The sequence below is a fragment of the Canis lupus genome, chromosome 27, assembly GCF_011100685.1.
Source record: "Canis lupus familiaris isolate Mischka breed German Shepherd chromosome 27, alternate assembly UU_Cfam_GSD_1.0, whole genome shotgun sequence".
Lineage (NCBI taxonomy): Eukaryota > Metazoa > Chordata > Mammalia > Carnivora > Canidae > Canis > Canis lupus.
This window is the reverse complement of record NC_049248.1, coordinates 39,883,922-39,899,223: the sequence shown is the minus strand read 5'-3', so window position 1 is coordinate 39,899,223 and position 15,302 is coordinate 39,883,922. Positions and strand designations below refer to the sequence as shown.

The 15,302-nt window shown below is 38.0% G+C and overlaps 1 protein-coding gene across 4 annotated transcripts in view; it reads left to right on the top strand.

Moving 5' to 3' along the window:
* The window catches only part of SENP1 (SUMO specific peptidase 1), a 54,967-nt gene that overhangs the window by 31,245 nt on the left and 8,420 nt on the right, over positions 1-15,302 (top strand). For all 4 annotated transcript variants that reach the window (XM_038577476.1, XM_038577475.1, XM_038577474.1 and 1 more), the window contains 4 exons: positions 169-253; positions 484-639; positions 1,492-1,623; positions 14,320-14,523. In XM_038577476.1, coding sequence (XP_038433404.1) covers positions 169-253; positions 484-639; positions 1,492-1,623; positions 14,320-14,523 — 577 coding nt within the window. The remainder of the gene's footprint in view (positions 1-168; positions 254-483; positions 640-1,491; positions 1,624-14,319; positions 14,524-15,302) is intronic.

The window sequence follows — 15,302 nt, the reverse complement described above, 5'->3', positions numbered from 1 at the left end:
TCTCTCAAAATATCAGTGTAGTGATAGAATTAGTGATATTTTAATATTTCTCTTAAAATATCAGTGTAGTGTAAGGATTTTAGACTTTATGTTCAATGCTCATTGTGCAATGTGCATGATACTAAGACAGTGGTCTGCTTTTGTGTCATGTTCCTTTTCATTTCCTAGAACTAGTGTTTATGATTCTCGAGCACGGGAGAGATTGCGCCAGATTGAAGAGCAGAAAGCACTGGCATTGCAGCTTCAAAATCAGGTAACAAAAAATTGAGGATAAGATTGTAAATAAATAGCATATCCAAGTTGAAACTAATTTGGAAGATTACCTGGATTTGGGATCAAAGCAATTATAATTGCAAGATGTTATGGTGGCATAGCATTATATGATTAGTGTATATCCTTGATCTCTCCAGCTAGTCCTACTCAGTGTATGTAGACAAGGAGTAGTTTTCTTTATCCCACTTACTCTAAAGTTCTGTTTTGCAGAGATTGCAGGAACAGGAACATTCAGTACATGATTCAGTAGAACTACATCTTCGTGTACCTCTTGAAAAGGAGATCCCTGTCACAATCACCCAAGAAACAGAAAAGAAAGGTCATAAGTTAACTGATAGTGAAGATGAATTTCCTGAAATCACAGAGGTAAATTACATACTACAGACTCTTGTGCTAGCAAGTGTGTTTAGAAAAAATACTTTGAATGAACTTCAACCACAGAAATAACAGAACACCTGGCATTTAAATTTAAATTTAAATTGTATTCCTCTTATTAGAGGATTATTGAAAATTGAGGAAAGACTTATGGGTGGCTTTTCACAGCTTTAGCGAAAAAAAACATTAAATTTATGTTTCATTTTATGTACATTTTTACTTTTAACGTATGTGTTTGACATCAAATAGTAAGTTGAGACTTAGTATTTTTTAAGTAATATAAAATCAGTATAAAAATTTGGAAAATATATGAAAGTCTAAGTATATTGTAAGATAATCTGTTCTGTAATCTGTTCTTCTGTTTATAAAATTATCATATAGCTGGTAAGTAGAACACATTTATTAAAGTTGTGATGGATTCCATAATTTACCTTTAAAAAGCCCAAATTTTTTTAGGAAAAAGTGTCTGAAAGATACTACCTTTATCCCCTTACTACCTTTTGGAAAAGGTTCTATTTATTAGGAAATCCTGTGGACCAAAGATATGAAATATAATTAGGTCTTTTTTGTGAACTTAGAAAATTTGATAGCAGAAGGTTATTTCAGACTTAGGAATAAAAGAAAGAAGGGTCTGAAATGTTGTACTGCTGATAAGGGAGGACAAGATGGGATGAAAAGAAGTGACCCAGGAGATTACTGGAAGGAATAGAAATCAAACCAAAATGTTAGAAGTAAACAGTTGATTACTGATAAATATAGTCTGGGGATTATATGGGACTTGGTGAGAAATCTAATGTGTCTTAGCCATGTATGCTTCATCTCTGGCACCTCTTGGTTCCCTAGGAAATGGAGAAAGAAATAAAGAATGTATTTCGTAATGGGAATCAGGATGAAGTTCTGAGTGAAGCATTCCGCTTGACCATTACACGCAAAGATATTCAAACTCTAAACCATCTGAACTGGCTCAATGATGAGGTAATCTTGTACTTTTTTGTATTCAAACAGTAAGTGAACATTAAATGGAAACTAAATCAAGCATTATCTCAGTGTTTCTCGAAGTATGGTCCTCAGATGGCCTACCCCGTTCTCCTGAGTGAGTATGAGGCATTGTGGTAGAGATACACATTTTAAACAAGTACCTCAGTTGATTTTTTTTTTATGTACCTTTGAGTCTAAGAATTGATGATTTACCTTTCTCTGTTTGGAAGATTTAGACACTGAGGGAGAGGACATTCACTCTCACTCTCTTTAAGGCACCTACCCTGCAGTTCACATTGTTTAAGCAAATATTTAATAACTTTGACTATGTTATAGCATGAAGGAGTACTTTGGGATTTCCATCAGGGCTTCCATTTCTACTTCCTTTTTCATCTGTACTTGTTCCAGTTCACATAGGTTATGAGAGATAAGCTTTCTAAAGTAGCCTAGTTATACATGATATTTTTTTAAACTGACACTGAAAAAGCTATATTATTAAATATTTGATGTACTGGGTTGAGAGAAAGCTATGGCCCCCAGCTCTTGCTAATAATTTTTTATTTATTTTATTTATTCATGAGAGACGCAGAGAGAGAGAAAGGCAGAGACCTAGGCAGAGGGAGAAGCAGGCTTCATGCAGGGAACCCGACATGGGACTCGATCCTGGGACCCTGGGAGCCAAAGGCAGACACTCAACCGCTGAGCCACCCAGGCGTTCCTCCTGCTAATAATTTTAAGTAGATTAATTACACTACAGTCTTTAATCTGTCCCCATTCTTAAACTTGTAAGAGCCTGTTTTATTTTAGAAGAATATTTTTCACTTCAAAAGAAGAGAATGGGGTTGGGTTTTTTCCTCTAAGTACCTGCTTCCTTCCTTAGGCCCAGTAGAAGCATCCCTGCCTGATATTTTGGGTATACTCAAAACTTTACAGCCATGGAAGATTTTGAGATACTCTATATAGTAAGCACCAGATATTCTAGATATCTATAATCTGATTTTGTAAGCTCAGGCTCCTCCAAATAATAACTCACCAACATCTATTGAGCATTTACATTATGTTGGACACTGCTGTGTTTTATGTATTCTATTCAGATAATAGTCACCATAAACCTTAGAGGTATATACTGTAGTTTTATCCATTTCTATTTTATAGGTAAAGAAACAAAGGCATAGAAAGATTAAGAAACTTGGAAGGTTACATGCCTAGTAAAGCAGAGCCAGGATTTAGACCCAAGCAATAGGTCTTATCTACTATATTGTACTGCCTCAGAATCCTAAATTGGATCCTGTCTTAGGATTAGATGTATAGAATTTGAGAGCCATATGCCATGCCCAGCATGTTGTTTTTTTTCTGGGGGCAGCTGGATTAGTCCCATTCTCTTTGCCACTGATCGGTTTCTAAAATATAGATTTCAGAAGTTAATCACTCCGTGAAAAATATCTTTGACAAAGAGTGGTAAGGAAGGTATGTTTGATACTGTCTTGTGTTAGGGGAAAGCATTCTTGCTTCTTTTGGTTCAGAAGAGTGATATTTGAACATTGGATCAAATAACAGGAAAAAAAAAGAGTTCAGCCAGATTAAAGAGCAAAATAGAAATCAAGGACAGTTCAAAGTATCCATCAATTAAATGTTTTTGATGTGAAGACATTGATTTGTGGTTTCTTGCTGTCTTGTGCCTCTCACTGCTAAATGGAAAGGAGTCAGTTATTCTACAGGCATTGTAACCCATTTGTTGTAGATTATGCAAAGCCTCCTAGAGGGCAGCAGTGAGTAAGATATGAGCTGAGTCGGTGCTGTCTACCGTGGCAGTTAATTTGGTGAGATCCCTTACAGAGGCAGCATTCATCAGGACATGTTTTCCATTCCTTTGGCCCATCAAAGGTTGGATTTTTAGCAAGCAAAGTTAGTGGAAATTACATTATTTAGAAAAGTCAAGGAGAAGGAAATATTCCTTGTCTACTTTATCTCTACCACACCTACCCATAACTTTTGTAGAGAGTGCTTACTTGTCTTCTGAGTTTAGAATGTTAACCTTGAAAGCAGGTACCAATTCACATGTCCATGATGATGATAACTATTTTGAAAAGCACCATTTTCAAAGTACTGTACTTCTCAGGCTTTCAAAGTTATTGTCCTTGAGAAGCTAACATTCTGATGAGGAATTAGTAGACATCCCTAAGTATTAATATTCATTTAAAAATACATAATTCTTTTTTCTGTTAAGAACTCTGAGTCTTCTTTTGCAAGTAATTCGTGCTCTCTTCAATCCTGTTCTTCCCTCAAATAGATATTTTCATTAATAGCCATTTCTTTTCTTTCTATATCTCCTGTCAGTTTTATAAGCTATTGTAAGTCCTTCTCCAAAATAAGGTGATTGGCATATTATTCTTACCATTTTATAGGCAATGGAAGTGTCTGGAAGTGGAAGTGAAACAGATGTGAATAATTTATAAGGAAAATAAAATCCAGAAGTCCTATATTTGGAATATGTGGAGAAAGCAGTTAGGCTACTCTTTCTCTGGTCTTGTTCCTAAAATAAGAGTAGGCTACATTGCTTATTTACAAAATAGGCTTTCAAGCATTTTTCATGAATGGATTTATGTATAGATGAATAGTTAAATTCTGTATAGCTTCAAAGGACTAATGATTGGTTGATAGGACTGACATTTTTAACTCACTGTAAGAAAATGAAACTTCTCAGAAATGGAATATGGGGATTGGTTATCTTTGTCAATGCAAAAGGAGCTGGAAGGCTGATGACACCAGGGACATTATAGATGGGGATTTCCCTACTGGGTCTGGTGATAAGTTATTAATAGAAATATCTAATTAAAGGAAGGAGGTCAGAGTTAAAGAGGAGGAATTCGTTGCAAAAGTGGATTGAGAATCACAATCAAGAAACAAGAAGAGAATATTTTTAAATGGATATCAACACTAAAAATTATTTGTTGATTCCTGGCAATTGCATTAGATAACCTCTGTGATCCAATAGCTTGATGACTCTGCTTTATGGCCTGATGATTCTACTTTTTAGAGGGCCTAAATGTTGTTTTATAAGGCATCAGATAAATTTAAAAATATATGGAAATTTTTTAGGCATATAAGTAAATGGATCTGACTTCTGCTTCTGGTCATGATAGAATGAAATGGATCAGGTTTACCCTTTCGGCTTAACTAGAAAATGAAATAAAACATGAAACAATTTTTGGACAATAGATAACAGAGATCCCTGAGATAAGGAAAATGAAAAAGATGAGCTGATGATTTCTCCCACCTCACTATTGTGGTCTGTTGAGTGTGGAGAGCTAGTAGAATCTGGCAGTGCCTGACAGTCTTGCTCAGTGGAGGAGACATTGCTCAGAGTTCGGGGAGGTGAAAGTGGGCCAAGATTTGTGAAGTAAAATACTGAAGGGAAGGTTGCTGTGCAAAGAAATCTCCAGAGATGTACAGAGGCCCCCCTCAAATCTTTGGCTGAGCCCTGATCTATATGTAGATAGGAAGAAACTACAGAGGCTGGGTAAAGAACCACCAGAAAGAAGGAATCAGAACAAAGCTTAGAGCTAACAGGTGGTTAGAATAGTTCATATTCCAACTAGTTAGAGTGGAAAAATCATGAGGCACTGAATAGTGGCCTCTAAAGGATATTACCTCAGAAGTGGGTCCAAACTGGTCCTAGAATAAAGGCCACTCTGGACCTGTGGTAGCAAAGTTAAATACAAATTTTGAAAGCTTGAAACTGATCCAAGTGACTTAGCTATATCCCAGAACAAAAGCCCAATGATATTTAAAGAAATACAAACATATTCTAGTAATAACAAAACCCAATAACATGAAATCACAGTGTCTAGCATCCATTCAAAAATTATGCAAGGTGGAAGGAAAATACAACTTATTACGAGGGAAAAAACAGTTTCTAAAAATACCCCGAAATGACAAAAATGACAGAACTAGCATAGACTGGAAGGATATTAAAACAGATATTATAAACACACTCCATATGTTCAGGAGTTTAGAGGAAAATTGACATGATGATGAGAAAAATGGAAGAAGTAAAAGACCCAAACTGAACTTCTAAGGGATGAAAAATATAGTATCTGAAATAAAAAAATACATGGGGATCCCTGGGTGGCGCAGCGGTTTAGCGCCTGCCTTTGGCCCAGGGCGCGATCCTGGAGACCCGGGATCGAATCCCACGTCGGGCTCCCGGTGCACGGAGCCTGCTTCTCCCTCTGCCTGTGTCTCTGCCTCTCTCTCTCTCTCTCTGTGTGTGTGTGTGTGACTATCATAAATAAATAAAAAATTAAAAAAAAATACATGGGATTAACAGATTGGACACTACAGAAGAAAAAAAAACAGTGAAGTAGAAGATATAGTAATAGGAACCATCCAAGTGAAACAAAAAAGGCTGAAGAAAGAGGAGTATATATGAGCTGAGGGACCGTCTCAGGCGTTCTGAGTATGTAATTAGAGTCTCAGAAGGAAAGAGGAGATGAGATGTAGGTGGTATCAGAAAAAAAATTTTTTGAATAAATAATGGTAGATTTTCCTAATTTGGAAACTTAATGCTGACAGATCCAAGAAATTCAGCATACCCCAAGTAGAAGAGACACCACACTAAAAAATACAATAACCGAGTTGCTGAAAATCAGTGATAAAGAAAAAAAAATAAAAGCAACCAGAGGAAAAGAGACATATTATGTACTAGAGGAATACATAATGTGTTTCTGACAGAAATACATATAGGCCAAAAGACAGTATAGCTACATTTTTAAGGTACTGAAGAAAATAAAAATCTTGTCAACTTACATTCTTTATGCAGCCAATATATCTTTCAAAAAAACTTTTTTTTCGGACAGATTCTGAGAGAATGGATCACCAGCAGACCTGTATTAAAAAAAAATATTGAAGGATATTTTTTACACAGAATATAACAGTGGAAATTTCGATCTACACAAAGGAATGAAGAGCAGTAGAAATGCTCTCATTTTTTAATATCTCTGTAAGACAGTTGACTAGTTAAAACAAACGTATTGTGGGGTTTATAATGTAAAATATGACAATCAATACAAAAGAAGGGGGAAGTGGAAGTACATATGACTCTAAGATTCTTACAGAGTACATGAAGTGACATAATGTTATATGAAGATAGACTATCATAAGGTAAAGAACTATATTATAAACCCTGGAGCAGGGATCCCTGGGTGGCGCAGCGGTTTGGTGCCTGCCTTTGGCCCAGGGCGCGATCCTGGAGACCCGGGATCGAATCACACATCGGGCTCCCAGTGCATGGAGCCTGCTTCTCCCTCTGCCTGTGTCTCTGCCTCTCTCTCTCTCTCTCTGTGACTATCATAAATAAATAAATTTAAAAAATAATAAAAATAAACCCTGGAGCAACCACTGAAAAACAAAAATACAAACCAAAGAGGTATAGTTAATAAGCAAATAATGAGGATAAAATGGAAAAAAATACTCCAAAGGAGGGCTTGAAAAGAAGAAAGAAGATGCAAAGAACAGATGGGACAAATAGAAAAAAAGAGCATGATGGTAGACTTAAACCCATTGGTATCAATAATCACATTAAATGTAAACGATCTATCCCAGCATGCCTGATACAAATATAACATGAGGCACATATGTAATTTTAAATTTTCTGGTAGTCACATTGAGTAAAAACAAACAAAAAATGGTAAAATTAATTTAAAAAACTTTTAAATTTATTTATTAGAGCATGAGGGGAGAAGCAGACTCCCCACCGAGCAGGGAGCTCCACTTGGGGCTCGATCCCAGTACCCTGGGATCATAACCTGAGCTGAAGGCAGATGCTTAACTGACTGAGCCACCCAAGGTCCCCAGTGGAATTAATTTTAATAACATATTTTACTTAACATGGGATGCCTGGGTGGCTCAGCAGTTGAGCATCTGCCTGTCTCTCTCTCTCTCTCTCTCTCTCTCTCTCTCTCTCTGTGTGTGTGTGTCTCTCATGAATACATAAATAAATAAAATCTTAAAATATATATATATTTTACTTAACACAATATATATAAAATATGTCATTTTGGCATTTAATAAATATTAAAATTTTATTAGAGATATGTTACCTTTTCTTTAAAATATAGTACCCATTTTATACTTACAGCATATTTATACTTATAGCACAGTTTGGATTAGTCATATTTTAAGTGCTCAATAGTCACATTCAACTAGTGGCTACCATATTGGACGGTGTAGATTAAACATCCAGTTAAAAGGCACAGCTTGTCAGATTGGGTAAGAAAAACATCTGTCTACAAGAAATCCATTTTATTTATTTATTTATTTATTTAGAAATTTCCTGGATTTTTTTTTCTTTTTTTTTTTTAGTAATCTCTACACCCAACATGGGGCTCAAACTTAAGACCCTGAGATCAAGAGTTGCATGCTCTCCTGACTGAGGCAGCTTGGCTCCCAAGAAACTCATTTTATTTAAGATTTTATTTATTATTTGAGAGTGAGAGTGAGAGCCACAAGCAGGGGAGTAGCAGAGAGAGAGGGGGAGAAGTAGGGAGCTGAATAGGGAGCACAATGTGAGGCTTTATCCCAAGACCCCTGGGATCATGACTTGACCTGAAGGCAGAGGCTTCACTGAGCTACCCAGGCACCCCAAGAAACCCATTTTTTAAAAAATTTTTATTATTTATTTATTTATGATAGTCACACAGAGAGAGAGAGGCAGAGACACAGGCAGAGGGAGAAGCAGGCTCCATGCACCGGGAGCCCGACGTGGGATTCGATCCCGGGTCTCCAGGATCGCGCCCTGGGCCAAAGGCAGGCACCAAACCACTGCGCCACCCAGGGATCCCAAGAAACCCATTTTAAATGTGAGGACACAATCACAAGTAGGTTAAAAGTAAAAGGATAGAAAAAATATTCCATGTAAAAACTAATCAAGAGAAAGAAGTAACTATATTAATATCATACCAAGTAGATTTCAAAGCAAAGAATATTACCAGTGACAGACATTTTGAAAGGGATAAGTTCAAAAGGACTTAATCTAAATATATATAAACCTATAAGAGAAGTTCAAAATATCTGAAGCAAAACTTACAGAACTGAAAGAAGAAATAGATAAATTTATCATTATCGTTGGAGATTTCAGCACTTCTCTCAACAATCAGTAGGAGAAATAGAAAATCATCAAGGATGTAGAAAGCCAGAGTAGGTAGATGGATACCATCTACCCAAATGCTTGTGGGCAAGAAATACTTTGTCCTTTACACAGCACTAAATGTGTCCCATCCCATGTGGAGAAACAGGATGATGCTGCACTTCTGGGATCTTCATTTTCCCTCCAAGATTCTTTCCTTCCTGTCATCCCGTACTACTAATTTATGTGGATGAATTGGGAAAATAGCAAGCAGCCAAGTCTTTATTTCTGGTTTTATTTTGCAAACCCTTGTTAATTATTGTCAGTTGTTTCCAAAATGCAAAAGCACTAGACTGTTGGAATACTGTATTTCTGACTTTTTCCCAGCTAGGGAAATGCCATAAAGAAATGACTAATAGCGTATGTGGGGTGTGAGGAAATGCAGGAGGAATTAAGGTAGAATCTGTATAGCATACTGACTGATGATCAAGCTAACCAGGCCAACCAGTTACCTATTTTTAAGTCTCTGAAAGCAAAGAGGTGTCTTTCAGCTGTTCTGCATCACAATAGCCTTGTGTATAAAGGAAGTATTCTTACTTGATTGATAGAGGGGACTTAGGAAGTAAGACTTAAAAGGACGGGTGGGTGGCTCAGCGGTTTAGTGCCTGCCTTGGGCTCAGGGCGAGATCCTGGGGTCCCAGAATCAAGTCCCACATTGGGCTCCCTGCATGGAGCCTGCTTCTCCCTCTGCCTGTGTCTCTGCTTCTCTCTCTCTGTGTCTCTCATGAATAAATAAATAAAAATCTTAAAAAAAAAAAAAAAAAGAAAGAAGTAAGACTTAATAAGGGATATACCAAGGTCATCTGATTTTATTGTGGAATCAGCATCTGAAATTAGAGCATGTAACTCTTTGTCTAACATTCTTTCATAACAAAAGTGGAAATGGGGAATTAGTTGGTAGTGATCAGAGCTTTCTGGTTGTTTCCAAGGAGCCGTTAAATTTAATTTAAATTTAAGTAATGCTCAATAAAGAGAGAAAATGGCTTGTAGAACATTAAGCCCAACTAGACAAGCCTAACACAAGGAATAGGTTTTCCTTAGGAAATAAAAACTCGTTTCATAAGAAGGGGGGGAAAAACTAGAGAAAATGAGATAAATTATTTAAGTGAATATGATGTGTCTGCCATATGCAGTGCACTCTTAACGTGTAGAATAAAATGATCAGAATGGAAATTTTAGTGTTTCAACATGATTCATTGATAGATTCCACATCATTATAGTCAAAGTGTTTCTTAATAGAACAAGTCCTTTTGATAAACCAGGGATTTATGCAGGGTCACAGGGAGAATAGTCATTACGGTTGTCACAACTCCATAAAAATAGGTGTTGCCTGCCTGTCTTTGTCTAAAACTTTAGCAGTGGTTCTAATCATTTGTTACTTGGAATTGCATATGAGAAAAATCCTGGGTATATGTTCACAGTGAGGGATGCAATGCATAGAGCTTACCTAAAGTCTGCTTTGTGTATTAATTAGGTTAGATCTTAGGAGTGAATGATCTTCTGACTCATAGTATTTAAGTGTTACTGCATGGCTGGTCTTTTGGGCATTGTGGTCGACAAGGCTAGATTTAATTTAAACAACCGAACAGGGAGGTCAAGGTGAAAATGTAGAGAAGTAAAACAGGAAAAAGCTTTTTTTGCCTTAAAACTTGTCTTAGTTTCTACTTAGGACCAGTGTTAACGCCCAAAACTTTCAGAATGTTTTTTATTTTTTATTTTTCCTGAGCCAATTAGAAAGGTTCAGTGGGACCTGAGTGGCTCAGTCAGTTAAGTGTCTGATTCTTGGTTTCGGCTCAGGTCCAGATCTCAGGGTCCTGAGTTCCATTGGTGTCAGGTTCTATGCTCAGCAGGGAGTCTGTGGAAGATTCTTTCCCTCTGCGCTTCCCCCAAGTGGGACTTGTGCGCACACTCTCTCTCATATAAAATAAACCTTAAAAAAAAAAAAGAAAAGGTTCAGAGTGTAAAGTTGGAAAGGGTTAAAAGTTAAGATTTTACTGTTAGTGAGATGTTTTCCTTCTAAATGGGTGAGAAAACAATAGTTTGGCAGGTCTACTGGGTGAGAAGGAAGATACAAATAGCAATGGTCATTTATGTCATTGTGGTAACATACAGGAAAAGGATTGAGTCTTTAGTTTAAAAACATTGTAGGCTTTTCTTTTAAAGAGAAGCTTTTCCAACTTCAGCCTGGCAGCTCTTCAAATAAAATCACAAAGGAACAAGACACTATAAACAACAGTCCTATCCCCCAAAAAGCACTGCATAGACAAGCAGGCGCTCATGGCCAAGGCTGTGAAGGCAGCAGGAAGGGCAGATCCTGAGGCACTGGAGCTACAGCAAGCAAACAGACAAGTGTGGGTCCCCAAAAGAGGGACAGGTAGACCAACACTGGCAGTTGTCCCCAGATGCTGGTATATTGGCAAGACAAACAGTAGCACAGGGCTGATTGACCACTTTTAGCCCCCTATTTGTTTTTGTTTGTTTGTTTGTTTGTTTTTTAAATATTTTTTTATTTATTCATGAGAGGCACACAGAGAGAAAGAGAGGCAGAGACACAGGCAGAGGGAGAAGCAGGTTCCATGCAGGGAGCCTGACGTGGGACTTGATCCCGGGTCTCCAGGATCACACCCTGAGCCGAAGGCAGCACCAAACTGCTGAGCCACCAGGGCTGCCCTTAGCCCCCTATTTGAAGGGGAATTTGAGATCTCTTGGGAACTAAGAGAGTCTTACATGCAGAAAGGCTCTCCCTGTGGTGGGGAAAGGGACCCTTGTCTTCACAAAATATAAGCAAATGCTCTATCACTGCTTCTCTTTGATCTTACGCACTGTGATCCCTTCTCTCATTTCTTTTTCCTTCATCTTCAGCCCTCCTCTGTGAGTTGACATGTAGGATTCTTTTTGTTCTCTAACTACTAGCTTGTTTTTTTGGTAGAACTGTGTCTTGGCCAAACTATGGCAATTTTCCTCATTTGGACAGAGTAATAGCTGCAAAACTGAGGAAACTGGGATCTCAGTTCTGCCTCAGATGTCAGATTATACATCAGCTGATGAGGAGAACATTGAGGCCACCAAGCTCTCTCCTACTGGGATACGAGGGAAATGAAAAAGAGCCCAGATCACTCCTTAAAGCTGACTAACAAACTGACTTTGGAGGAGGCCATTTCCCTTGCAGTGGAGAAACCTTGGTTGGAGGTAGAACTAAAGCCATGGAAGAGGGATTCTCAAAGAAAATAGACAATGTGTATCCTAATCATTAGGTCTCTTACTACTTAAGCTGGGTTGGTCTTTAGCTTTATAATCCATGCTCTCAAAATAAAAATGTAAGAATAAGAAACCAAACAACAACAACAACAAAAAAAAAAAAAAAAAAAAAAAGGAAACCAAACAACCTGGCTGTGTAAATTTAACTTCATTGGCTTCTGGAACTCTTTCCTCCTAAAAAAAAAAAAAAAAAAAAAAGAAAAGGAAAATTATGGATAGCATGATACTCATTTATGTCATTCTTTTTTACTTCAGGTTAATGATCCCAAAGGTGATACCCTTCTGATGGGCACCTAAAGGAGATACATTTCCACGGCTTTCATGTGTTAGATTGTCCTTATCTTTTTGCCTGATTCTTTGCACATTCTGCTGGAGTCCGTATTGCTTTTTACAGTATATGACTTGTTTACCCCATGGAAGGTTTGGCTTACAGTGACTGATGGGTCATCTACCTCTTCACCTCGCCCCTTGGATTGAAGGGCTTAGCCTCATAACATGACTAATATTGTGGGATGAGTAGAATACCAGAGGAATCAATTCCTTCTTGCTGGTTTTCCCTCACTAGAGAATGTAGTTTTATTGCCTAGAAATCTCTGCTTTGTTGGGCAGGTCTTCTACATTCCTGGCTGCCTATCACAAGCCTAGAATTGTCTTTTGGCACCATTGTCCTTGGGGACAGAATTAGATTGAAAACCTCAGTTTGAGAAATCTGTGATCCTAATTAGGTTTTGATTCATGATCATTATTTAAAATAACTGAGCTCCAGGTATCTGTTGGGCATCACACTAGGCAGAGGATCAGCCATGACCCAAGTCCAGAGGGTTGGGCCTGTTGCTCAGTCTTCAGAGATGAAGGCAGAACAGTGTCTTTCTTCAGTCCTAGTCTTCCCCTCCTCCCCCCCCCCCCCCCCCCCACCCTCAGAGCTCTGCTTCATGGCAGTGTGGTTTCCCTGCGACTGCCTCGGCATCTTCATCTATAGGCCCTTTCTCTAGTCTAGACCATGTTTCGGTGTGTTCCTGGCAGTGTTCCCTGCTGCCTACCCAGTATGTAGTTGCCTACTGTTGGGCAGTAGCTCACTGCTCTGGCATCCTAGTGTGTAAATATTTGTCAAAGGACAGGGGCGTTTTCCCATTCCCCAAAAAGCATTCTGAAAAATGTGCCTGTTTTCTTAGTCATATTTCCAAGCTGTGGATCAGTTAGCCCATTCATTCCTTGCAGTTGACAGACACTGGCCTGGCCTCAGCTGGCCACATAAAGTAGGTATGCAGTAACTTCCGGCACAGTAACTTTCAGGCTTTAGTACCAGGGAGTCCTGGACCTAAAGGGGCTGTAGTCGACATAGTCACTATTAGAGAATAAATTGTTTTGTTAATAGAAAGAATCTTTTATCTTCCATATCAAGCATTCAGATCTCTTACAGTCATACTTGATATTGGTGACATATATGGAATCAACAAAAATGAGGAAGCAAACCATATAGATTCTGGAGGAAAACTTGACTCTTCATGTTAGTGACTGGATTTTCATGTCTCATGTAATGTAGGTTTTTATACAACATCCATGTCTGCCTCTGTAAAGATGACAATGTTGAGCTACTGTCAGTTGAGAGGTGTTTTTTTCAGTATAGTGGATGGTTTATCCTGTCACTCAATTCTACTTGAAACCAGAGCCGTTCGCCTCTACAAGCCAACTTATTAGGCTGAAAAGGCAGTCTTTAGTCATGGAACAGTTTTCTGTCTGTGCAAAACCAGGTGACTCACACAAAGGATTGAACTATTGGTCTTTGCTGTATTACACTAAACTGAGCTCAGGATTTATTTAAGTTGCTCACCCATTCCCAGTAGATTAAAGTACCTCTCATGTGTCTCATCAACTGCTTGGTTCCTTCCTTTCCTTTTCTCTTAAGTGTTTTCTTCTAGCATTCCTTCCTCCTCCTTCTCATTTTTGGATCTAATCCTCAGTCTTCTACAGATCTGACCAGCATGCCCCATATGGATCCTCAACCCCATAAGATATCTGTAGATCTGTACATCTACATCTCTATATCAGTTTTTCTGTTTTCACTGTTTATAAGCCCCTCAACCTTCCAGAATTTGATGCAGGGACATGAGGCTTTGGGGTGTTGAAGTCTCAATTGATTACGAAACAATAACATATGCTCTGCAACACAGCAACTGCTTTTCCTTCACACAACACAACTATTTTAGGGACTGAGTATCTATTTTAATACATTTAATTTCTTCCCACAGATCATCAATTTCTACATGAATATGTTGATGGAGCGAAGTAAAGAGAAGGGATTGCCAAGTGTGCATGCATTTAATACCTTTTTCTTCACTAAGTTAAAAACGGCCGGTTATCAGGCAGTGAAACGTTGGACAAAGAAAGTGGATGTATTTTCTGTTGACATTCTTTTGGTGCCCATTCACCTGGGAGTGCACTGGTGTCTTGCTGTGAGTACCTCTCTTACTTTCAATCAAATTTAAAAGAAATCTACGTAATTAATAGAATATAGAGAGGAGTGAGTTTGTAATTTGACATTTTCACTGGGTGATTGTGAGAAAGAATAGTAAAACGTTGGCTAAAAATTGGATAGATCAGTGAACTTCCTGTCAAGAGTGGGAGATACTTAGACTTTGAAGAAAGTTGTGGAATTTCCTTTTCTGGAAATATTTAAAAGGGAGTTGTAAGTCTAAACAGTCTCAAGGAAAGGCATGGGGAGAAAAAGTGACTTCTTAGTGATACTGCCAACTCAGATTCTGTGACTTATTTTCTGCCTAATTATGATTTGCCTTGCATATTTGGTAATTTAATATTTTTATGACTCTTTGAGAACATACATACATTCATTTAATATGTTAATAAAAATATAAAAGTTATCTCACAGTCTATTTTGAATTATATTTGAAAAGCATAAAGCCAGAGTGCCTGGGTGGCTTGTCAGTTAAACATGTGCCTTTGGCTCAGGTCATGATCTCAGGGTCCTGGGATCAAGCCTTGATCGACTCCCTGCTGAGCAGGGAGTCTGCTGTTCCCTTTGCCCCTCCCCCTGCTCATGCTCCCAGCTCCCTTCCTCTCTCCCTCCCTCTCTATCTCAAATAAATAAATAAAACCTAAAAAAGAAAAGCATAAAGCCAAAGAGAAAACTTCCACAGAAAGAAACAAAACCCTGAATATTTTATCATCTTTCTGAAACCCTGTGGCAATGATCTCATTCATCTTATAGTCTCTA